Source organism: Prionailurus viverrinus, chromosome F2 (genome assembly GCF_022837055.1).
Source record: "Prionailurus viverrinus isolate Anna chromosome F2, UM_Priviv_1.0, whole genome shotgun sequence".
In the NCBI taxonomy this organism is placed as follows: domain Eukaryota; kingdom Metazoa; phylum Chordata; class Mammalia; order Carnivora; family Felidae; genus Prionailurus; species Prionailurus viverrinus.
Window position 1 is genome coordinate 3,655,035 of NC_062578.1, and position 26,541 is coordinate 3,681,575.

General features: G+C 37.3%; 1 protein-coding gene across 2 annotated transcripts in view; it reads left to right on the forward strand.

Annotated features, from left to right (window-relative positions):
• Window positions 1-26,541, forward strand: part of SNTG1 (syntrophin gamma 1) — a 340,050-nt gene that overhangs the window by 180,340 nt on the left and 133,169 nt on the right. For both annotated transcript variants that reach the window (XM_047842783.1, XM_047842784.1), the window contains exon 11: window positions 5,101-5,139. In XM_047842783.1, coding sequence (XP_047698739.1) covers window positions 5,101-5,139 — 39 coding nt within the window. The remainder of the gene's footprint in view (window positions 1-5,100; window positions 5,140-26,541) is intronic.

Below are 26,541 nucleotides of genomic sequence, written 5' to 3' on the forward strand. Positions count from 1 at the left end.
TGATCATGACCCAAGCTGGAATCAAGAGGTGGAGGCTTAACTGACTGAGCCATGCAGGAGCCCCAAGATCATTATTTTATTTTACTTATTCCATTTCCTGTACCATTACTTTTATAAAGATTGGAATTACATTAAAAAATGGTTTTGCATAGCTATTTATAAAATTAAATTATTTTTCTTCTTAACATAACCAACATAACCATCCCTTAGATGGGTTTCCATAAACCATAACAGGTTTACAAATAGGTTTTTGTGTGTAGTCCTCACTGTCTTTGAAATTAAAAGTAAATGAAATTTTGCATATTGGGATTTGTCATAAGACTTAAATTTCCAGAACTTCTGATAAAATTACAACAGCACGTTATATTTTGGCAGAGAGAGAGAGAATGTCGGTTCCTAATACCTACGGGTCTCATCAGTCCAAAATATATATTAATGTAGTGATTTCCTTTATTTTTGTCTTTCTGTTAATTTTACTTGTATGGAAATCATCCACAAAGTGGAAAAATGGGGTTCCTCCAATAAATTCCACCGTTCTGTAATAACTGGAATTACAAGGTTATTCTAACAAAGAAGATTAAATCAGATCCTAGTTAAGGAAGAATTAGGATAACTGAACCAATTACCGATTTTCAAATCTGAAGAGGAAGCCTCACACGGAGCCCTAAGGATGAGCTGCAGAGTAGCGGCAGCAACAGAAGGAAACCCTTGGCATCATTTTGATTCAGATCTAGGATTATCAACAAGTTTGAGAAGGTAGGAGCGACGTGAAATGTGCCCCCCTCGATAGCTAACCGTGGTTGGCAATGCTTGTTAGGTAGTATGGACACGCCACCAGGCTGAGGGAGACAAAGACTCCTCAATTACAGGTTCCATGATGGAGAGTTCAGTAGGCACATGCAACAACAGTGTAGAAACTAGACCCCCGGGGAACGCTGAAGAGAAAGTCACCGGTCAGTTCCACTAGGGGATTCGCAAAAGTTTTGGTGGTGGATATGGTTCTTGGAGACACAAAGACCCCTGCTTTGGACACATCACTGTCAGTCCCAGCTCATTGTGCTGTGGTGATCCTCTCTGTAGGACGATCATGTTTTACTACCTGATGGTAGAAGGTCAAATCAACCGTGTTTCTTGAGCCATTGCATTAATTTTTCTTCTTTTCTAGAAGTCTCTATCGAGTTTCAAAGTATCTATAAATCCTCCGAAAGAGGTCACATAAGTTTCACCAGATTTGTAAAGAGGTATATGATTAAAAGTGATTTATAAAAAAAAAACCGACACTTTGCTGTCTTTGAAATAAAAGTCTTTCCTTAAGGTAGCAACATAACAACATAATTCCTTCAAGATAGAATTTTCTACCTGGCAGATTTATCTATTCTTCCTCCCTTCCTTCCGTCCTTCCTTCCTTCCTTCCTTCCTCCCTCCCTTCCTTCCATCCTTCCCTCCTTCCTTCCTTTATCTCTATCATTTCTTTACCTTATGAGTGTTGATTCAAGTATAGTTCCTACTTTTTTTTATTACGATATGAGGGGTTCCTGAAAAACTACACAATGCAAATTATATCCTCTTATATTTCCAAGTGGGCATTAATTGTATTCCACAGTCTTTTTTTTTTTAATGTTTATTTATTTTTGGGACAGAGAGAGACAGAGCATGAACGGGGGAGGGGCAGAGAGAGAGGGAGACACAGAATCGGAAACAGGCTCCAGGCTCTGAGCCATCAGCCCAGAGCCTGACGCGGGGCTCGAACTCCCGGACCGCGAGATCGTGACCTGGCTGAAGTCGGACGCTTAACCGACTGCGCCACCCAGGGGCCCCGATTGTATTCCACAGTCTTAAGTCAACATGATGTTAAACAGTCAGTTTTTACAGGCTTATCTTTCTCTTTCGGACTAAAAGCCTTAACATGGATTTCCTTCACCTGAATGCCCTTTACTTGGTAGTTGTCTATGTCACTCGCTGCTCTTCTAGAATGACATGTTAGGCAGTCCTAGTTAAACCCACACTCTTATTCCTTTACAGCCTAAGGATTAATAACTTAAGTAACCCTGCTCCATAAGCAGCTAGTTTGATGTGACTGCAGTTATATTCTTTCATCTTTTTGAGCCTTCATGTTCAGACTCTGACTCTGTTTTGTGCAACATCATATTAATTTTTTTGGCTTTTCGTAACACAAATGACTGGTTCTGATAACACATAATTAACATTAGTTTCTAAGAAGTTTGACATTACAAATCTTCTTGACAGATTTCAATTTTCCTTTTTTGAAGAGTGGTCTTAAAAATAATGCAAAGAATTTAGGATTTGCATTATTTAGAATTAATATTCTTGCCAAAAGTAGAAAATTTAAAAAAAAATTAATGTTCATTTATTTTTGAGAGAGAGACAGAGAGACAGAGCAGGAGCAGGGGAGGAGCAGAGAGAGAGTAAGACACAGAATCCAAAGCAGGCTCCAGGCTCTGAGCTGTCAGCACAGAGCCTGACTTGGGGCTCGAACCCACAAACTTCAAGATCATGACCTGAGCCAAAGTCGGACGCTCAGCTGACTGAGCCACTCAGGTGCCCCAAAAGTACACAATTTTTAAAACTTTGCTCAATTAATGCATTTCATTAAGAATATATTATTTAGTGGCACTTGGGTGACTCAGATGGTTGGTTAATCGACTTTTGGTTTTGGTTCAGGTCATGAGCTCACAGTTTGTAGGTTGGATCCCCCCTTTGGGCTCTGCGCTGACAACACGGAGCCTGCTTGGGATTCTCTTTTCTCTCTCTCTGCCCCTTCCTCTCTCATGCTCTCTCTCTCTCTCTCAAAACAAATAAACTTTTAAAAAAGAACATATTATCGCCTGATATTTTATTACATTTACTAAGTTAAGCATTATTTCAATTGTATGACACAAAGCTTTATTTTTAAAAATAAATTTAAATCGTCATTAATGTTTCCAACATGTTTATCTTATAAGCGGCTTTATTGGTATGATTCCCTATGATGACAAAATGAGTCATTTAAAAGAAAATACTTCTAGCATTTTCTACCCTGAATCTTCATTTATAATTCAGGTTTCGTAGAACATTCCTAGGTAAAAGTCGGCATACTGTTTCCAACTGAGAAAGGCTTTCACATCTGAGGAAACGTCAGCTGATTCCTTATCCTTCTAACTTGGGACATGCCTGCTAGTGATTGAGGTTCTGGAGGTGCTCAGCCGGCAACCTCTGCTCTGGACCCCAGCCTGGTTCACGCATATTTGCCACTCACTTGAGTGTATAGACATTAATCTAGAGTTGACAAGAAAACAGAAAGGGATTCGCAAAGTATAGGAGAAAACAAGGCATCTTTGCTCAGCTTCTTTAAAACACCCTCGTTGTCTTCGAAGGAAATCCAGACTTCTTTGATATTCATTTTATATGTGATTATTTATTATATTAATAACTGTCACATATTGAGCTCTAACTTCACGACCTTTGTGTTTTCATTTACTTTTCCAACAAATATGTGTGGCTCATATGGTGATAGACTTTTTGCGTAGGATGAAAAGTAGACACAGGGTAGTTAATAACTTGCCTGCTGAAATTCAGTAACAGTTACGGCCGGATTCAGACGGAGGTCTCTATGACCGCACAGCTTGATCGTGTTATCATGCATCTACCATGCAGCTCCAGAACACTCTGTAAACGAGCATCATTAAAGTATTGTCTCTGAACGCAATGTGTTTCATTTTCCCGTCCCAGCTCTTACAGCACCGGGACTCACATTGGTAGATTACGGAAAGGATTTTGGAAAACAACGAATGATAGTCTCCCCCCTTCTCACTGCATTTATCGAACCTACACATACGTGTGCTCGTTTGTATACGTACATCACTGCGGCCTGAGCATGGCTACATTTACTTAGATTATTCGGACTTTTCTGTCGGATGAAAACGTTAAAAGTGACAAAGCTTGACCATTTGTGCCGGAAGACAAAGGTCCATACAAAATATTGGCGGAATTTTACAGTTTTTTATAACAATCCGTAAGAACTAGCAAAAAGCATAGTTCTGCCAACTTTTCAGTATGGATTTTTTTTATTGATTAATAAAAGATTCTTAGGAAACTGTTCTTTCTGTTTGTGTCTCCAAACCCATCCTGATTTTAGCTGAAGACACTGGTAGTTTTAGAGACTTTCTTTAGCTGATTCCTCACCAAAACAAGAAGTATTCTGAAATGACTATAGTAATGTAAGAAAGATATGTTTGTGTGTGTGTGTGTGTGTGTGTGTGTCCCTACTGGAATCATATAAATCTTCCAAAACTTTCTTTTCTTGTGTATTTTAAATGACACACATGTTGCCAGTAAGTTTTGCACATGAGCCGTTTGATGATTTTCCAAGTTTGTGCCTCGTATCCATTGCATTTCCTGTTAGTTCACATTTATCAGTAGGACAAAGGGAACTGAAAACTAACAACAAGGAAAAATAAACTAAATCAGGAAAATAATTTCTAAGTGAAAAGCCTCTGTTTAGTGTGATGTGAGATTATACCATACAGAGTTAGCCTTCGTTAAGTTTCTCTCTCCAACCAATGAAAAATAAAAACTGGTTTTAATTAGCAAAGTTTCTGTTGAACCAAAGACTCTGTATGTTATGAGTTCACTTGTCTAAAAGCTGATACTCATTTCCAGTTGGAGTTTACAGTTCGTTAACATGACTTAATACAGACGAAATTCTTTCTCCGAAGATTTATTTTAAAATGTTACGATATGTCACTCATGAAATTCTCTTCAAGTAAACGTAAAAAAAAGTGAAGTGAAAAATTAAATTACAAAAAGTTATTCTATGTTCTTGATAGACTGTGCATGGACACACAGGCTTCCTGTTTCTCATAAGTGAGAAAATCATTAGAAGAAAATCTGTTTGGACCATGTGTACACATCAAATTTGGAAGACTTTTGATAGCCAACATTTTTAGAAATTTGTAGCTGATGTTTGATATGCAATGGGATTTTAGTATGCCAGTTGGGAATATCAGTATATATTAACTCAGGAAGAATAGATTCTCATAAAATTCGGGGGCTCTTGTGTAACTTTGTTGATTGCTCACTTTTATTTATTTATCATTGCAGATTAAAAAAATCAACAGAAACTTTCCCGTAAACCAGCAGGTAAGATGGAAACATACTTGGAGAGACAAAACACATATTACTTCCAGGTTATCTTTTATAGAAAATAGTTTTGATTGCATTTAATTCTTTATGTGGAAATAATTGGCACTGTTGTTTGCTCTCTAGGAAAACACATAATTTATTAGATTTTTTCACATTATGTAATATATCTGTTTCTCTAATAATATTAAAAACAGTTTTAAACAATTATTTTCTCCAGGGACCCTGGGTGGCTCAGTCGGTTAAGCATCCGACTTCGGCTCAGGTCATGATCTCACCATTTGTGGGTTCGAGCCCCACATTGGGCTCTGTGCTGATAGCTCGGAGCCCGGAGCCTGCTTCGGATTCTGTGTCTCCCTCTCTCTCTGCCTCTTCCTCACTCGCACTCTGTCTCTCTCTCAAAAATAAATAAAGATTACCCAAAAAAAACCCTAAAAAAATAATATTTTATCTAAGTAAACTAAGTCAAGGCTATATTTGACAAAATACATATATTTATTTGAATATAATGTTGAAGAACTAAGGGAGCTATTTCTCATGAGATAGTTCGTATCTTATCTGGGAGACCTATGTTTGATCTAAAAGTTAGAAGAAATTTTCAAAATTGGCTGATGTACTTTACATGAGTCTAAATTAATGCACAGAATTAAAATAATGTCTGATTAATCCAGCCGAGAATTTAGTGGATTTATTAGACTAATAATTGATTATCAGATAAAATAGTTGATTGTAGAAAATAATAACTGATTCCAGTTATAGTTTTATTAAGCTGAACTTAACGTTTGCATCACCTTCATAAACATTATAAAAACATTCATTTGAATGAGAAGAGTCAGTGTAGGCTCAGTTCTGGACTCATGCAAGTCAGTGGTGCGTCGGGTTTTTGTGATGTTAGAGCAACAGAGGCCAGCCGTGACTTTCTCACTCTTGATACAAAGTCAATGTGCAACCTTTGATCAAAATCTAAACATGTAGAGGCACCTGGGTGATATAATCGATTGAGCGCCGGACTTGGTTTTCGCTCGAGTCATGATTCCTGGGTTGTGGGATCGAGCCCCTCGTGGGCTGAGCATGGAGCCTCATTCAGATTCTCTCTCTCTTTCCCTCTGCCACTCCCACCTGCTAGCATGACCTAATTCTCAAGTGTGTGTGTGTGTGTGTGTGTGTGTGTATATGTATATATAGATATCTACATATATATACGTTATCTACGTATCTATATGTGTATCAATATCTGCGTTATCTATTTGTAAATGGTAGGCCAATCACCAGTTAATTTCAATAGTAAAAATTTTAAATAATCCCAGCTTATAAAAATTAAGTTACTTCTCTTATCTAAACCTCAGTGCCCTCATATTTTTGAAGATTAAATAACAAATGTAAAATTCTCCGTGTATGCCACTATTATCATTAATGTGTTAACATTTTAAACGTGTTCTTTAGAATATAGAATTTATGTTCTTGTATAAATTGTATTATTGATGATGCCACTAGCCCAGACCAGCCTGCAGAGTTCTGTGTGACTGAAATACTAATGAAAACAGCTCTGGAGAGCCCAGTGTATCTACAGTGCTCTTAGCCATGCCGATGATTTAGGTGGAGACAGACATTGGAGAGATGTACGTGTCACGTGTCTCACCACGTCCATCCCAAGCCGTGGTTACGTCTGAAGCCCTTGTTTGTGGTGCAGAGAATAGGGCTGTAGCCCAGAGTTCCTGATGGCCTCGAGCTGGGTATCACTGGTATTCCCTCTGTGGCTCCCATTCCATCCCAGGTGCTTCTGAGGCCAGTAGAACATTACTTAGGAAATGCAGTTTAACAACTTCATAGGGCTGCAGTGGAGGAAAACTTCATTAACGAGGAATTATTCAAATAGAAAGGAGCATCAGCCATTGGGGAAAGTTGTATTGCCCATCAGTAAACCTAGTCGTTTTTATAGTCAGATACATAAAATGTAGATCTATTCACTTGGAGAATTCTTGCCAAAAATATAAATGATGAATGTTTCTTTAAGAATGACTCTAATATCTGTGTTACCATCGCTCCTTGCCCACTCTAACCTCGACATGTGAATTGTTAATAATTAGTATAATTTATGTTACTATAAATACTTCATAACCCTAATAACCCCACTGCTATTCTTTATTTATGATGACAACTACATTTAACACTCCCTACATTTTCCCTTCAATGACCTGTGGCATTTTTTGCCACCTCTGCATTTATCTAGGATTTGAATAATAGTAAAGTAAATAAGAATCTGAAAAAACCTTACATATAGAATAAATAATAAAAAGTGTTCAATATCCCAACACCTGCATATATATAATAAATGTAGGTAAGCATTAGCATTCATAGCTTTTTATTTGCTAACCTTTTAATATTATTATACCAAGATTTTATTTCAAATCTCTTCCATCTCACGTTTTTAAAAATCATAATGAATTCTTCTTGGCATTTTAAAAACTGAAAGCAAGAGTTAATAGATTTTTCCCTGACTATTTTCCATCATGGAAATGAAGACTTTCAGGAAATTGGATTCATTTATAGTTCAATATTCATATATCCACACCATAGGAAAACTCACCTGCATAGCATGATAGCAATGCATTAGGGGACCCAGGTACATTCTCTACTTAATAAAATAGGAGCCAGTTTATAATGAATTAAAATTTGAAAACACATACAGTCTCATTTCTCCTCCAGATTTAGTATTCAAACAGCACCCTTATCTTGGACTAAGCCACAATGTGTTGCTTTAATCTTAAATTTTTTTCTGACTTAATTTTCATGTAAAGTTCTCTAAAGCTTAGATTAGATATAAATACGTATATTTATCCATATGCTTTTGATGAAATAATTTAGAGGTATGTTAAAATAGTCAACTGTTATACAATGAAAATCAAGTGCCCTCATGCCCCTGACACATATCTAGGTCTTTAAGGAAAAAAGAACAAAAAAACCCCACAAAGATGTCACCCACTGGAGCACAAGTCTACTGCCTCCTGTGGGATTCTGTTTTTTAAATTGTGCTACCTATGTGGTACAGCTAACCCAATGGGAGAAATTCGAATAAAAGTGAAACATAAAGGGGACCAAGACATATCACTATTTTCCAACAGGGCCAGGTGTTAGAGCTGAGCTCTGTAGGGAAATCCCACCGTCCAGAATCCATGAGACTTTCAGTGAAACCACTCTCATTAAAGAAGAGATTTGAATCCAAAATTGTAAATTATTGAGAAAATAGACCATAACAGGGGAAAGCATAATTCAGAGATTAAAAAAATCCAAAATTAGTTTTGATTATCATGTCCTTTTTAAATAAAGAAATGGAAATTATAAGTCAAGAACAGGATATGGTGTTAAAAATGTGGATTTGCAGAAGAATCAAGTAGGAGTTCAAAAGTTTAAAAAAATAGTGTATTTAAAATTAAAATCAGTTAACCAATTGAATAATAGAACAGAAGATGAAGGTAAAATATGTCATTGAAAGTATATATCTGAGAATGTCAGTACACACAGAAAAGGGTGAAAAACAAACGTTAATGTAAGACATAAACTTTAGAATAAGAAGCTAAAAGAATATCTTCAGAAAGACTGGGGAAAACATGTGAGAGGCAATGTATGAAGACAGGTGATGGTTAAGAGTTCTTATAAGTCTTCAGATTAAAGAATCCAACTAACCCCTGAGCAAGGTAAATAGAAACAAATCCACACCAACAAAGGATCTGGAATGACCTCAATATCCAGTCAGTGGAATACAGGCAACATTAAAAGGATAAACGAGCTCTGTTGGTACTGGTGTCGAAGGTCATCCAAGTAAGTTTATGAAGCAATAGCAAAGTGAAGAATAGGGAATAAAGTAATCACGCTGTTTTAATAAAGGGGTTAGAATGATACATACACATATTCTTTTACAGGCATAAACACATCTTGAGAAGATGCACAAGAATCTGGTAAAGGTGTTTGCCTCTGAGAAGTGTTTGCCCAGTCTGCTTTCCCACTGTGAGGATTTCATTCCCACGCCTCTGTGCCCAACTCTTATGCCTTTCCCTGGAGAACTCTCTCATTTCCATTTCCGCTCATTTTGTTGATTGAAGTTCCCTATTCAGTTCCTGCAACAAGGAATTGAGTTTTCTTTTGTTTTGTCTTGAGCTCAGATGTGTGGTAATTCTGTTCTTCCCGAAGCAAATTCTATTTTGCATTTCTACCTATTGGAATCAGCCCAGCCTCCCTTATTTATTCCACATCCTCTAGCTTTTGGTCTTTACTACTGGAATAACTGGAAAAACGTATGTGCTTGCCACTTAAGACGTAACATTGGCATATACTTTTAGATGTCTGTCTTTAAATTTTGAATATGTTTCTCTTTTCTTCCTATTTTATTTATGTATAAGTACAGCATACTCCACTCATGAAGGAAATCTACTTTTCATATGTCTACATTGCCTAAGTTAAAAAGAAATTTTTATGGCTCGCAGAATTTGTGTTGTACTTGGACATTTTTTCATTTCAAGATTAACAAAAGTAAAAAAAAAATGCTTCACTGTTTATGTCTAGACATTTTAGGTTTTTATTTTTACACTTACCCAACTGGCTTCTATGGACTTTAAGCATTTCTTTCTTATTGCATTTATCACGTTTTATGGTATTCTCTATTAACTCTTTGTCCCTCTCTCAGCCCAGACTCAACTCTAGACTCCTAAAGATAAAAGTGTTATTGTTATATCCTTACCTCCTACAACAGTGCCTTACATATCATGATTCTGGTAGAGACCTCAGTGTAAAGAAGAAATGCAATTAAATCTGAGAGTTCCTCAACATGTAAAGCTTTCTCTTTTCAAAAGAAGCTCAAAGAAAAATACAGGGCACAGGCAGGGAGAAAATATTTGCAAATCATATCGAATAAAGGACTTAAATCCAGAATATATTTTTTTTAACAAATGAAAACTGAATATTTAAGAAATCAAACAATTCAATGAAAGAAAATGTGCCCAGATTTGAAAAGACACTTCACTAGAGAAGTATGTGAATATCAAATAAGTGCATGAAAAAATATTCAACCTTAAAGCACATGCAGATGAAAAACACCATGAAATACCACTATGTATACACGAGAATGGCTAATTATAACTAAGTGCTGGCAAGGAGGAATTGTTATGCACTAGAATTGTTATACACTGCTGGTGGGAATACAAAATGGCACAACCACTTTGGAAGACAGTCTGACAGTTACTAAGAAGTTAAATCTACACCTACCATACGATCCAGACAGTCCGCTCCTAGGAAATGAAAGCATGTGTTCATGCAGACTAGTTCACAAATGTTCATAGCAGCTTTATACATGAATAGCCCCAAACTGGAAACAACTCAAATTCCAACAGGTGGCTGGACACACAATATCGTATTTATACAATGCAATGTTACTTAGCAGTAAAAAGGAACACACTCCTGGTACATGCTACAGCGTAGATGAATCTCAAAATTATCCTGCTCAGTGAGAGTAACCAGGCACCCTTCCCTCAAAAATAGAGTGTAGGCTGCATGCTTCTATTAGATAATCTCTAGGGATTGCAAACTAAGGTACAAAATCAGAAAGCAAATCAGCAGCTGCCTAGGAAATGGGAAGAGTGGGTGGCAACAGAAAGGGATCGGAAAGCAGCATGAGGGAAATTTGGGGTGATGTATATTTTCATTCTGTTGATTGTAGTGAAGGTTTTACGAGTGCATGCGTGCGGCACAACTTTTTAAACCTTACCTTTTAAATATGTGCCATTTATTTATGCTCTTACACCTCAATAAACTCGAAACCATTTCTATTATTAAAATGTCTGGGAATCAAATAAGTTAGGAATTGTATTAAACCAAAGCCATTGGGATTTGGTTTAATCTCAATAGTCTAGATTTGAAATTACATTTGTGTATCCCTTAGTTCACTTTTTGTGAGGAGTAACTTTCTCATTTCCTTGATGCACCTATAACATAATCATCTGTTTTCTCTATTATGATTTGGATCAGGTTTATTTATTTTAAAAAATGCGCTGAAATTCAGCTTCAATTGATATTGAAAAGCATGGGAAGGGGCAGCAGTGGTCTTGCTGTTAAGTGTCTGTTAAGCAGTGATACTCAGCTAGGTGCAAAATTTACTCAATTCATTAGATTTTACTCAATTCATTAGATAATTTACTCAATTCATTAGAGATCTTTTAAACAAGCAGACCTATGTCACACTGCTGTATATACCTAAATCCTTTAGGTAATAATTTATTGTATTTATCATTTTTAATCATCATTAACTAAAATTCCTCTTTTGTAGCGTGCCTCATTATTCTCACAAAAATAACATTTTACAGTGACTATCTTCTGTAATTACCGAGGAGAAAGGTTATAGAGGATGATATTTTACCTCTTTCTATAAATCACAAATGTTCTTAATGACATCTGGAATGGTCAATCCTTTCCAGGAAGTTTTCAATTACTTTGCCCAGATCCATCAGAGCAATCACTGTCTATGGCAACTATAGCCTTATGAAATGTGGTTTCCTAAATAATAATACCTGAAAGTCCAAATTACTCCTTGAACCATGGGGCTGCGGAATGGATGTTGTGTTAGCAGACATGCTAACGACATTCATGTCATTCTACGTCTCCATCAGAGCTCTTGGGTGACCAGATACATTGTCAAGGAGCAGCAATATTTTGAAAGGAGTATCTTTTCCCGAGAAGGAGGCCCCAACAGTGAGTGTATAATAGTCAGTAAACCACGTTGTAAACAGATGTGCTATCACCCAACCTTTGTTGGGACATTGATGGAGCACAGGCAGAATAGCTTTAGCATAATTCTTGAGGGGCCCTGGGATAGTCACAATGGAAATGAGCTTCAGCTTAAAGTCCCCAGCTACATTAAGCCCCTAACGGGAGGGTCAGCCTGTCCTTTGAAGCTCTGAAGCAAGACACTGACTTGTCCTCTTTAGCTGTAAAACTCCTAGATGGCATCTTCGTCCAATATAAGACTGTTTTCACTTCACTGGAAATCTGTTATGTAGTGTAGGCACCTTCATTAATGATCTTAGCTGGTCTTCTGGATAACTTGCTGCACCTTCTGTATCACCACCTGCCGTCTCACCTTGCACGCCGATACCATGGAGACAGCTTAAACCTCCTTAAACCTCATGAACCAATCTCAGCTACCTACAGACTTTTCTTCTGTGGCTTCCTCACCTCTGTCACTTCATAGGACTGAAGAGAGTTAGGACCTTGGCCTGGATCAAGATTTGGCTTAAGAAAATGCGCTGGCTGGTTTGATCTTTTGTTCAGACCATTACAACTTTCTCCATATCAGCAATGAGGCTGTGCCACTTTCTTGTAATTTGTGTGTTCACTGGAGTGGCACTTTTCATTTCCTCCGAGAACTTTTCCTTTGCGTTCACAAGTTGGCTGTTTGGCAAAAGAGACGCGGCTTTCGGCCTATCCCGGTTTTGACGCGCCTTCCCCACTAAAGCTTAAGTATTTGTGGCTTTTGATTTAATAGAGGCCACTGTAAGGTTATTAATTGGCCTAGTTTTAAGATCGCTGTGTTTCAGGGACAAGGAAGACTTGAAAAAAGGAAGAGAGACGGGGGAATGGCCCTGGCCAGTGGAGCGCTCAGAACATGAACATTGACTGACTGAGTTCTCCAGCTCATATGGAGACAGTTCATGGTGCCCCGAAACAATTACAATAGTAACATCAGAGGTCCTTTATCACAGATCACCATAACAAATATAATAGTAATGGAAAAGTTTGAAATATTGCAAGAACTACCAATTTTTTAATGTTTATTTTTGAGAGAGAGAGAGACAGAGACAGAGACAGAGTCAGAGCATGAGTGGGGGAGGGGCAGAGAGAGAGGGAGACACAGAATCTGAAGCAGGCTCCAGGCTCTGAGCTGTCAGCACAGAGCTCGACATGGGGCTCAAACCCACGAACTGTGGGATCATGACCTGAGCAGAAGTTGGACACTTAACCAACTGAGCCACCCAGGTGTCTCTAGTTTTTTTCATTTTAGAGAAAGAGTGCGTGTAAGCAGGGGAGAGGGGCCAAAGGAGAGAGAGAGAGAGAGAGAGAGAGAATTTTAACCAGGTTCCACACTCAGTGTGGAGCCTGGTGTGGGGCTCAATCCCATAACCACAAGATCATGATCTGAGCTAAAATCAACATCCAGATGCTTTACTAACTGAGCCACCCAGGCACCCCGAGAACTACAAAAATTTGACACAGAGACACAAAGTGAGCACATGCCACTGAAAATGGCGCTGATAGACTTGCTTAACAGAGGGTTGCCACAAATCTCCCATTTGTTAAAAAAAAATTGCAGCATCTACAGAACGTGATAAAGCACAGTAAAACGAGGTATGCCTGTATTCAAGGGAAAACAACTGAATCTTGGTAAGACCGTGAGCTTGGTGGCATTTTATCTCGATCTAGCACCCATGCCTCTTTTTCTCCAGCAACACACTGACCTTGAAAGCAGCAGGTCGCGTTCCCTGTGCAGCTTTCTGCTCAGACCTACGCATTGTCTGGTCCTGTGCCAGGCATCACATAACCAGCTAGCCTAAGATTCATAGTCCAATGAGACGGGTATTTCTTTCATTCATTTTAGTTTGATCGAAATGTGTGCATCTGTGTGTCATTTTTGAGCAAAGTATTCTATTAACGAGATTGGCGATTTGTCTTTGTTTTTATTTTGTGTTTCAAAACCTAGGTTCTTTTCAGCAGAACAGAAAACTTTTATAAATGTTGACACAAACCATAGAGTCCCATAATCTTGGGATAATAGGCCTGTAATTACTTTAGTCCATTTTATAATACTTGGTGATAAAAAATGGTGGCATTCTATGATTTAAAGGAGAAACCTCCTCGAAAGCAACAAGCTTACAAATCAGTATGAAAGGATAGTGGCAGAGGCTTCATAGTAAAAAGACAGACTCAAAAGTATTTTACAGTTGAGTCCATACGAAATTATACATACAACTGGTTATTATAACAATGATAAGGGGTGTCTAGGTGGCTCAGTCCGTTGAGCGACCGACTTTGGCTCAGGTCATGATCTCGCAATTCACAAATTCAAGCCCCATGTCAGGCTCTGTGCTGACAGCTCGGAGCCCGGAACCTGCTTCACATTCTGTGTCTCCCTCTTTCTCTGCCCCTCCCCCACTCCTGCTCGGCTCTGCTCTCTCTCTCTCTCTCTCTCTCTCTCTCTCTCTAAAATAAACATTAAAAAAATTTGAAAAATAATGATAAAATTAACTACATTTTAGAAATTCTGGAAGAGGGTGATTTAACTGGTGGGAAAAATACACTAATCAATTAGTAGATAGATAGAAAGATGATAGGGTAGGATAAGACATAGTACCCAGTGGGATGCCTGGGTAGCTCAGTAGGTTAAGCATCCGACTCTTAGTTTCGGCTCAGGCCATGGTCTCACAATTCGTGGGTTGGAACCCTGCATCGGGCTCTGTGCTGACAGTGTAGGGCCTGCTTGGGATTCTCTCTTTCCGTCTCTCTATGTCTCTGTTTCTGTCTCTCTCAAAATAAATAAATAAGCATTTTAAAAACAGATACAGTATCCAGCGCACACAGAATTTTCTATTAAGGAAAAGGCACTGATGGGGAAGAAATGGGATACTGAGATATGGATGGCATCATGTGTGCAGTTCCACCCAAGGATAAAAAGCTAAAAGGGGAAGAAATGGGATACTGAGATATGGATGGCATCATGTGTGCAGTTCCACCCAAGGATAAAAAGCTAAAAGCCCCAATTTCCATGAACTTTCTTTGCAGGAATACTTCATCTGTAACAGGTGCTTCACAAAGAAATGCTCACAAAGAAATCTCCTCTAGACTTACTCTCTCTTACTTCTCCAGACCCAAAATGATATTTAGATCCTCGTGTATTCCAATTTGGGAAGTACAAAATCCGGCTTGAGAGGAGACAGCTTGTGCGCAAGCCAGTGGAGTGGCCGGGTCTCGTCCTCCCTCAGCCCCATTTTAATTTCATTCTCAGCCCGCTTTCTGCCCCTACAGATCGGTTTACACTTTCCAGAATTTTACGTAAGTGAAATCATACCGTATGTATGATTTTTGCCTGACTTCTTTCACAGAGCATAATTAGTTTTAGTTTTGCCCTTGTTACTATATGGGCCAATTCGTCCTTGTCCTTATCACTGAGTTGTATTCCGTTGCTGGCTATACCACTATTTGTGTGACCATCCATTCACTTGGCAACGGACATTGGTTCTGTCCTAAGGTCTGGTCAATTACAGATACAGCTTCCGTAAATGTGTATGGACAAGTCCTTGTGTTAACATATTTGTTTTTTGGGGGGCGGGGGAGTGTTGGTAGTCATGGAATAGCTAGACAATATTGAGATGTATGTTGAAATTTTTAAGAAACTGCAAAACTGTTTTCCCCAGGGTTTGACCATTTGGCATCCACACTAGCTGCGTAAAGAGTTTCTGATATGGTCAGTTTTTAAATTGTAGACATCGTAATAGAGCAGTCTTGATCGCTCACTGTGGTATTAATTTGCATTTCTGTAAGGACCAAGGATGCGGAGCATCTTTTCACGTGCTTACTTGCCATCCATATATATCTTCATTGGTGAAGTGTCTGTTCAAATATATGTTGCCCCAAATTAGAAGTTCTTAATTATGATGAAGTCCGCTTTATCATATTTTAACGGATCTGGCTTTTGGCACTAGATTTAAGAAAACTTTGCCTAGGGGCGCCTGGGTGGCGCAGTCGGTTAAGCGTCCGACTTCAGCCAGGTCACGATCTCGCGGTCCGTGAGTTCGAGCCCCACGTCGGGCTCTGGGCTGATGGCTCAGAGCCTGGAGCCTGTTTCCGATTCTGTGTCTCCCTCTCTCTCTGCCCCTCCCCCGTTCATGCTTTGTCTCCTTCTGTCCCAAAAATAAATAAACGTTGAAAAAAAAAAAAAGAAAACTTTGCCTAATCCAAAACGGAAATCATCAGCTATGTTTATTCTTAGATATTTTTGTTTTCCAGTATTTTCTCCAGTTGGAGGTATTGTTTTAAGAATGAGGTAGAGATGAAAGTTATTTTCAAATGAATATCCAGTTGCTCCTCTGTTATTTGTACAAAATACTATTTTTTATCCATTGAATTATTTCATGCTTTTAATCAAAAATTCAATTGACCATACATGTGCAGATCGATTTCTAGACATTCAGTTCTGTTGAGCTGGTCTATTTCTATATTTTGACACTAGTATCTCACCATCTTGATTACGGTAGCTTTTTAATATTTTGAAAGCAGGAGTTTAGGCCCCTTAGCTAGTAATTTTTACGCAAAATTATTTTAGTTCCTCTAGGCACTTGCTATTTCTACATTAAAAAAATCAAATTGCCACTGTATGAATATTTTTAGGGGTATTTGGGTTTTTATTGGGACTGCTTTGAATCTGTAACTAAATTTGGGGAAAGTGGACATTTACCAATATTGAGTTTTGAGATCCTTGAACCTGGCATATCTCTCCATTTTGGGGGGCTTCTTTAATTTCTCTCAGAAATAATTTTTAATGATCAGTATATAGATGTATATATTTTATCAGATTTATCCTCACCTAGTTCATAATTTTCAGATGGTATAAAAATGGTATTGTTTCTTAAATTTAATTGCTAGTTATTCTTTGCAAATTTAATAGAGATGCAAATGACTTCATGCTGATTTTGTGTTCTGTAACCTTGCAAAATCATTCTAATTTCCAGGAACTATAGATGATCATGGTTGTTTGTGAATAAATAGATTTTTAATTATTCCTTTCTAAACGCATACATTTTATTTTATTTTTTGATTGGTTTATGGCACTGTGAGATTCTTCGGTAAAATGCAGACTACATTTGATGAGAGTGGGCATTTATACTTTGTTTCTGATCTTAGGGGGAGAACATTAAGTGTTTCAACATTAAGTATGATATTGGCTGTCTGTTTTTCATAGATGCCCTTTATCATCTTGAAGAACTCCCTTTCTGTTACTACTTTGTTGAAAAGTTTGTATCATGAATGAGTGCTAGATTTTGTCAAATGCCTCTTATTATATTAATATGGTGCATTACATTAATTTATTTTCAGAAATAAAACCAATCCTGCATTTAGGGGATATACCTCACTTGATTAAAATGGCTTAAACTTTTCATAAGTTATTGGATTCAGTTTTCAAAAACATTGCCAAGAATTTTTCCATATATGTTTCTGAGAGATACTGGTTTGTAATTTTCTCTTCGTTTAAAGACTTTATGTGAAATCGAATTTGATGTGCTACAATTTCACTTATATTTCACTAAAGATAGTTCCTTTTTTTTCTTTGTTGGAAGTTATTAATTTATTTTTTACATGTTTATTTATATTTGAGAGACACAGACAGACACACAAGAGCATGAGAGGAGGAAGGGCAGAGAGAGAGGGAGACACAGAATGTGAAGCAGGCTCCAGGCTCTGAGCTGTCAGCACAGAGCCAGAGCCCGACACAGGGCTCAAACTCATGAACCTTGAGATCATGACCTGAGCTGAAGTCAGACACCCAACCGACTGAATCACACAGGCGCCCCCATAATTTATTTTTTGAATCTGCTTTTAGAATATTTCTGTCTGGTAATACAACCTTTTGATAAAATGTCAATGCAAATAATATGTTTTATATATTAAACTATTTGACTTAATTTTTAAAAATAATTAATCAATTTATTTTTTTAATTTACATCTAAGTTAGTTAGCATATAGTGAAACCAAGATTTCAGGAGTAGATTCCTTAATGCCCCTTCCCCATTTAGCCCATGCCACCTCCCACAGTCCCTCTAGCAACACTCTGTTTGTTCTCTATATCTAAGAGTCTATGTTTCGTCCCCCTCCCTGTTTTTATATTATTTTTGCTTCCCTTCCCTTATGTTCATCTATTTTGTACCTTAAATCCTTCATGTGAGTGAAGTCATATGATATTTATCTTTCTCTGACTAATTTCGCTTCGCATAATACCCTCTAGTTCCATCTGTGTAGTTGCAAATGGCAAGATTTCATTCTTTTTGATTGCTGAGTAATACTCCATTGTGTATATACACCACTTCTTCTTTATCCATTCATTTGTTGTTGTACATTCGGGCCCTTTCCATTCTTTGGCTATTGTACATAGTGCTGCTATAAAAATTGGGATGCACGTGCCCCTCTGAAACAGCATACCTGCATCCCTTGGATAAATACCTAGTAGTGCAGTTGCTGGGTCGTAGGGTAGTTCTATTTTTAATTTTTTGAGGAACTTCAGTACTGTTTTCCAGACAGGTTGCACCAGCTTCATTCCCACCAACAATGGAAAAGAGATCCTCTTTCTCCGCATCCTCGCCAACATCTGTTGTTGCCTGAGTTGTTAATGTGAGCCATTCTGACAGGTGTCAGGTGGTATCTCATTGTGGTTTTGATTTGTATTTCCCTGATGATGAGTGATGTGGAGCATTTTTTCATGTGTCAGTTGGCCATCTGGATGTCTTCTTTGGAGAAGTGTCTGTTCATGTCTTTTGCCCATTTCTTCACTGGATTATTTGTTTTTTGGGTGTTGAGTTTGATAAGTTCTTTGTAGATTTTGGATACTAACCCTTTATCTGATATGTCATTTGCAAATATCTCCTCCCATTCTGTCGGTTGCCTTTTAGTTTTGCTGATTGTTTCCTTCACTGTGCAGAAGCTTTTTATTTTGATGAGGTCCCAGTAGTTCATTTTGGCTTTTGTTTCCCTTGCCTCAGGAGACGTGTTGAGTAAGAAGTTGCTGCGGCCAAGATGAAAGAGGTTTTTGCCTGCTTTCTCCTCGAGAATTTTGATGGCTTCCTGTCTTACATTGAGGTCTTTCATCCATTTTGAGTTTATTTTTGTGTGTGGTGTAAGAAAGTGGTCCAGATTCATTTTTCTGCATGTCGCTGTCCAGTTTTCTCAGCACCACTTGCTGAAGAGACTGTCTTTATTCCATTGGATATTCTTTCCTTCTTTGTCAAAGATTAGTTGGCTATACGTTTGTGGGTCCATTTCTGGGTTCTCTATTTTGTTCCATCAATCTGAGTGTCTGTTCATGTGCCAGTGCCATACTGTCTTGATGATTATAGCTTTGTAATAATACAAGTTGAATTCCGGGATTTTGATGCCTCCTGCTTTGGTTTTCTTTTTTAAGATTGCTTTCGCTATTCGGGATCTTTTCTGTTTCCATACAAATTTTAGGATTGTGTTTGTTCTATGTCTCTGAAGAATGTTGGTATTATTTTGATATGGATTGCATTGAATATGTAGAATGTTTTGGGTAGTACTGACATTTTAACAATATTTGTTCTTCCTATCCAGGAGCATGGAATATTTTTCCGTATTTTGTGTCTTCTTCAATTTCTTTCATAAGCATTCTGTAGTTTTTGGTGTATACATTTTTCACCTCTTTGGTTAGATTTATTCCCAGGTATTTTATGGGTTTTGGTGCAATTGTAAATGGGATCAATTCCTTGATTTCTCTTTCTGTTGTTTCATTGTTGGTGTATAAGTATGCAACCGATTTATGTGCATTGATTTTATATCCTGCAACTTTGCTGAAATCATGAATCAGTTCTAGCATTTTTTTGGTGGAATATTTTGGGTTTTCCATATAGAATATCATATCACCTGTGAAGAGTGAAAGTTTGACCTCTTCCTGGCCAATCTGGATGCCTTTTATTTCTTTGTGTTGTCTGACTGCAGAGGCTAAGACTTCCAATACTATGTTGAATAACAGTGGCAAGAGTGGACATCCCTGTCGTGTTCCTGACCTTAGGGGGAAATCTCTCAGTTTTTCCCCATTGAGGATGATATTAGCAGTGGGTCTTTCATATATGGCTTTTTTGATCTTGAGGTATGATCCTTTGTTTCCCTGCTTTCTTGAGGGTTTTTATCAAGAAAGGATGCTATATATTGTCAAATGCTTTCTCTGCATGTATTGAGAAGACCATGTGGTTCTTGTCTTTTCTTTTACTGATGTGATGAATCACATTGATTGTTTTGCAGATATTGAACCAGCCCCACATCCCAGGTATAAATCCCACTTGGTCATGGTGAATAATTTTTTAAATGTATTGTTGGATCCAGTTGGCTAGTACTTGTTGAAGATTTTTGCATCCGTGTTGACCAGGAAAATTGGTCTATAGTTCTCCTTTTTAGTGGAGTCTCTGGTTTTGGAATCAAGGTAATGCTGGCTTCATAGAAATAGTTTGGAAGTTTTCCTTCCATTTCTAGTTTTTGGAATAGCTTCAAGAGAATAGGTCTTAACTCTTCTTTAAATGTTTGGTAGAATTCCTCTGGAAAGCCATCTGGCCCCAGAATCTTGTTTTTTGGGAGTTTTTTTATTAATAATTCAATTTCTTCACTGGTTATGGATCTGCTCAAATTTTCTATTTCTTCCTGTTTCAGTGTTTGTAGTTTATATGTTTCTAGGAATTTCTCTATTTCTTCCTGATTTCCCATTTTATTGGAATATAATTGCTCATAATAGTTTCTTATTATGGTGTATATTTCTGCTGTGTTGTGATCTCTCCTCTTTCATTCTTGATTTTATTTATTTGGGTCCTTTCCTTTTTTTTTTTTTTTTTGATCAAACTGGCAGGGAGTTTATCAATTTTTTTTTAATTCTTTCAAAGAACCAGCTTCTGGTTTCATTGATCTGTTCGACTGGTTGTTGTTGTTGTTGTTGTTGTTGTTGTTGTTTTGGTTTCGATAGCATTGATTTCTGCTCTAATCTTTATTATTCACTGTCTTCTGCTGATTTGGTGTTTTATTTGCTGTTTTTTTTCCACCTCTTTAAGATGTAAGGTTAAGTTGTGTATCTGAGACCTTTCTTCCTTCTTTAAGAAGGCCTGGATTGCTATATACTTCCCTCCTATGACCACCTTTGCTGCATCCCAGACGTTTGGGGCTGTGGTTTTATCATTTTCATTGGCTTCAATGTACTTTTAATTGCCTCTTTAACTTCTTGGTTAGCCCATTCATTCTTAAGTATGATGTTCTTTATCTTTCCAACTTTTTTCTTGAGGTTGATTTTAAGTTTCATAGCATTGTGGTCTGAAAATATGCAAGGTATAATCTCGATCTTTTTGTACTTGTTGAGAGCTGATTTGTGTCACAGTATGTGATCTATTCTGGAGGATGTTCCATGTGCACTAGAGAAGAATGTGTATTCTGCTGCTTTAGGATGAAATGTCCTGAATATATCTGTTAAGTCTATCTGGTCCAGTGTGTCATTCAAAGCCATGTTTCCTTGTTGATTTTTCTGTTTAGATGATCTGTCCATTGATGTAACTGGGATGTTGAAGTCCCCTAATATTGTGGTATTATTATCAATGAGTTTCTTTATGTTTGTGATTAATTGGTATATATTTGGGTGCTTCCACATTTGGAGTATGATGTTTATAATTGTTACATCTTCTTGGTGGATAGATCCTTTAATTATGATATAATGTCCTTCTTCAGCTCGTTGCAGTCTTTATTTTAAAGTCTAGATTGTCTGATATAAGTATGGCTACTCAGGCTTTCTTTTGGCAACCATTAGCATGATACATTGTTCTCCACCCCCTTACTTTCAATCTGAAAGTGTCTTCAGCTCTAAAATGGGTCTCTTGTAAACAGCATATAGATGGATTTTGTTTTCCTATCCATTCTGTTACCCTATGTCTTTTGATTGGAGCACTTAGTCTATTGATATTTAGAGTGAGTACTGAAAGATATGAATGTATTGCCATTATCATGCTTGTAGAGTTGGAGTTTCTGGCGGTGTTCTCTAATCCTTTCTAATCTTTATTGCTTTTGGTCTTTTTTTCCCCATCTTTTATCCCCTCAGATAGTCCCCCTTAAAATTTCTTGCAGGCTTGTTTAGTGGTCACGAACTCCTATAGATTTTCTTTGTCAGGGAAACTTTTTTAAATCTCTCTGTCTATTTTGAATGACAGCCTTGCTGGATAAAGAATTTTTGGCTGTATTTTTCTGATTAGCACATTGAATATATCCTGCCACTCCTTTCTGGCCTGCCAAGTGTCTGTGGATAGGTCTGCTTGCAAACCTGATCTGTCTTCCATTGTAGGTTAAGGACTTTTTTTTTCCTTGATGCTTTCATGATTCTCTCCTTGCCTAAGTATTTTGTGAATTTGACTATGATATGTCTTATTGATGGTCAATTTTTGTTGAATCTAATGGGAGTTCTCTGTGCTTCCTGATTTTGATGTCTGTGTCTTTCACCATGTTAGGAAAGTTTTCCACTATGATTTGTTCACATAAACCTTCTACCCCTTTTTCTCTCTCTTCATCTTCTGGGACTCCTATGATTCTGATGTTATTCCTTTTTAAGAAGTCACTGAGTTCTCCGTTTCTATATCGCACTCCTTTGCCTTAGTCTCCATCTTTTTTTCTGCTTCATTATTCTCCATAAGTTTGTCCTCTATATTGCTGATTTGCTGCTCTGCTTCATTCCTCTTTGCCCCCATGGCATCCATTCAAGATTGCAGCTCAGTTACAGCATTTTTATTTCATCCTGACTAGCTTTTACTTCTTTAATCTACACAGAAGGGGATTCTAATCTGTTTTGAACCCAGCTATTATTACTATTATCATGATTCTAAATTCTGGCTCAGACATCTTCCTTGTATCTGTGTTGACTAAGTCCCGGGCTGTCATTTCTTCCTTTTCTTTCTTTTGGGATGAATTCCTTCTTTTTATCATTTTGAAGGAAGTAAATGAATGAATAAAGTAAACAAATAAAAATTAAAAAATTGAAAACAGTACTAAAACATCAAATAAAGGATGCTACATTCTAGATGTATTTTGGTCTGGTTGTTGAAAGGAGCTTGATACATTAACGAAAAAAAGAGATAAGAAGGAAAAAAAGAAAAAAGAAAAAAGAAAAAAGGAAACATTTGAAAATTTGAAAAAATGAATGCCATAAAATAGACTAAAATGAAATGATGGATGTAAAATATAATTTGAAAATTTACAAAATTAAAATATATAGTTAAAAAATTAAGGAAAAATCTTTTTAATAAAAATGGAAAATAAAAATAAGTTTTTTCTCTTTCTGTATTCAAGAGTAAAAAAAGAAAGGAAAAAGAAAAATTGTATACATGGACCAGCAAACAGACTGAAATATGTTTGAAATTGCATCAGTTTCCCCTAGAAGTCAAACCATGAAGCACTTTATAGTCTGTAAACTAATCAGGTGGAGCGACTTGCGGTGTTCCTCAAGAGTGCAGTTGGCCCAGTTGAGCAGGGCTTAGTGTAACTGCTCCATTCTCCACTAGATGACGCTACTCAGCATACTGGGGTGGATTATTGTGGCGCCTGTAGGTGTCTATGTGTATGTGAGGGAGGAGCGAAAATGGCGTCACCCAGCTACCCAGTCTCTAGTATCAGAACTCTGTGCTCTCCCCGACAGGCAATCAAGCACCGGTCCTTGGTCTCCGGCTTCTGTCTATTCCCTCCTTTTACACTGTCTGTGACTAAGCCGTCAGGCTGCAGGTGGCACATCCCTCCTGAGTGTTATCTCAGGTTGGACTGTGTTTCATAACCCCTCACTTCTGAGGAACTGCAAGTTTGACCTGCTCAGACCTGCTGGGGGAGGGTCTCACCAAGCAATGGCTGGGTGCTGGCCCACCCCCAGGAACATTTGTGGGACCACTCTGCTGCTGATGCTGAGAGACTGCAGCCAGGCTCCAGCTTGCCCCAGGAAAAGTTCATGGATCGTGTAACAGAAAAGTTTGAGGGATTATGGCAAATCACAACACACATCTGGCACCAGGTTTTACCCTTAATGTCCTTGTTCCAGCACCAGGGAATATGGTTGTTCTCTGGGCTCCACTTGGAGCTTTGCTAGTGGGGAGGCCGCACAGCCTCTACCAAATGTCCTCCCAGCAGGAGAACCACCTCTCTCCATGTGGCCCAAGGACTCTGAGGACCTTGCTCTCTGCTCCTGAGGATTCATCATTCCCGCCAGAGCACTGCCAGGTATCGAGCTGCAGGGTTTCAGACTCTGCGCTCCCCCTATTTATAGACTCTTAATGGAATTTAAGCCCTCTCCTTTCTCCCTTTTTTTGTTCATTCCCTCGTGTACTTTCTTTTCTCTCCAGCTGCTTTCAGGCAAGGGGATGCTTTCTGTACTCTCTCCCCATCTCCGTCCTCTCTCTGCAAGTAAAAACAGCTCCCTGCCCTCCACGGATTCTCTCTCCCCCAGTTCACCTCTCCATGCTACATACCTGCCAAGTTCTATGGTTCAGGTTGTGCAGATTGTTGTGTTAATTCTCAAATCAGTTTTATAGGTGTGCAAGATGGTTTGGTGTTGATCAGGCTGCATTTCAGGGATGAGAGACGCAAAAAAAACCTTCCATGCTGTTCCGCCATCTTTGCCCCTCCATTCAAGATAGTTTCTAATTTATTACTGAGTTTTTGTTTTGCCCATAAGTATTTGGTAGAGTGTTGTTTAACTTCCAAATATTTGGAAATGGTCTAAGAGTAATGATATATGATAAGTATATGGTCTAGTATAAGAGTAATGATAGCTTTAGAAATTCGGTTGGAAAATAATTACTTTTCTTGAATTTTCTGCAGTAGTTTATATAGCGCTGGGAATACCTATTCTTTAAATATTGCGCAAAATTCTCCCAGTTACACCGTCTAGACCTGGATTATTTTTATTTGTAGGTTTTCAACTAAAATTTATATTATTTTGAAAGTATAGGGCTATTCAGGCTACTTATTTCTTTTTGAGTAAGATTTGGTGATTTCTATCTTTCTAGAAATTCATGCCTTTTATTTTACTTATCTAAATTGTTGGCATAAATTTATTCTTCTTGTATAATATATACTTTAAGAGCTATAAATTTTTCTCCAATACTGCTTACCTGGATTCTCCTAAGTTTGATATGTTGTATTTTCACTTTAATACACTCACAACACTCTGTCATTTTATTTGTAATTTATTCTTTTACCCATGGATGTTTAGAGAAGTGTTTAATTTCCAAATGTTTCTGAATCTACCCTATGTCTTTCTGTTTTTAATTTCTAATTTAATATTGATTTAGTCAGAGAACATATTTCATGTGATTCCAAATCTTTAAATTTCATTGCAGTTTATATTATAGTTTATTTATCCTGGAACATAATGCATATGTGTTTATAAAGAATATGCATGTGCCCTGTTGTTTGGAGATAAAAAATATTTTTCAAATGTCGGTGTGTCAAAATGGTTGATAGTGCTATTCAAGTCATCTGTATTTTTACTACCTTTTTGATTGGTTGTTTTATCAGGTATTATGATAGTAAGTCTAAATCTCCAACCATCATTATTTTAAAAACTTCTTTTGGTTCTGTCATTTGCTTCATTACATACTGGGTTTCTGCTGTTAGGTACATATACATTTATAATTGCCATATATGAGGAAGATATTGACATTTTTGTCATCATGAGAGTCTTTATTTTCTTCTATATTTTTTGGCTTAAAATCTATTTTCTGGCTTAAAATCTATTTTCTCTCATGTTGTGTCACTGCTCCATCTCTCTTATGATTCTTATATTTTAAAGTTTTTTACTTTAATTCCAGTATAGCTAACATACAGTCAGGTGTACAATATAGTGAGTCAACAATTCTATACCTTACTCAGTGCTCATCATGATAAGTATCGTCTTTAAACCCCATCACCTATTTTATGCATCCTCTGGCCAACTTCCCCTCTGATAACCATCAGTTTGTTCTCTATAATTAAGAGGCCATGTCCATGCTTGTTTGCCTCTCTGTTTCTTTTTTCAATTGTCCTTTTGTTTTGTTTCTTAAATTCCACATATGAGTGAAATCATATGCCATTTGTCTTTTTCTGAGTGACTTATTTTACTTACCATTGTACTCGCTGTGCTCTATCTATGTTGTTGCAAATGGCAAGATTTCATTCTTTGATGGATGAATAACTATATATATACATATACATGTACACATACATATATACATATATATATGTACACATGTATATAGAATGGTTCATATATAGTGTACACATATGTGTACATATATGTGTATATATGTATGTGTATATGTATATATATATATAATTTTCTTTATCCATTCTTCAGTCGAATGACACTTGGACTGCTTCCATAATTTGGCTATTGCAAATAATGCTGCAATAAACATAGGAGTGCATATATCCTTTCCAATTAGTGTTTTTGTATTCCTTGAGTAAACACCCAGTAGTGTGCTTACTGATTGTAGGATAGTTCTATTTTTAATTTTTTTAATTTTTTGACTCTTATGTTCTTTCTTAGTGAATCCTCTTCTGATATTTTATATTCCATCACTTTTACATTAGTGAATTTAA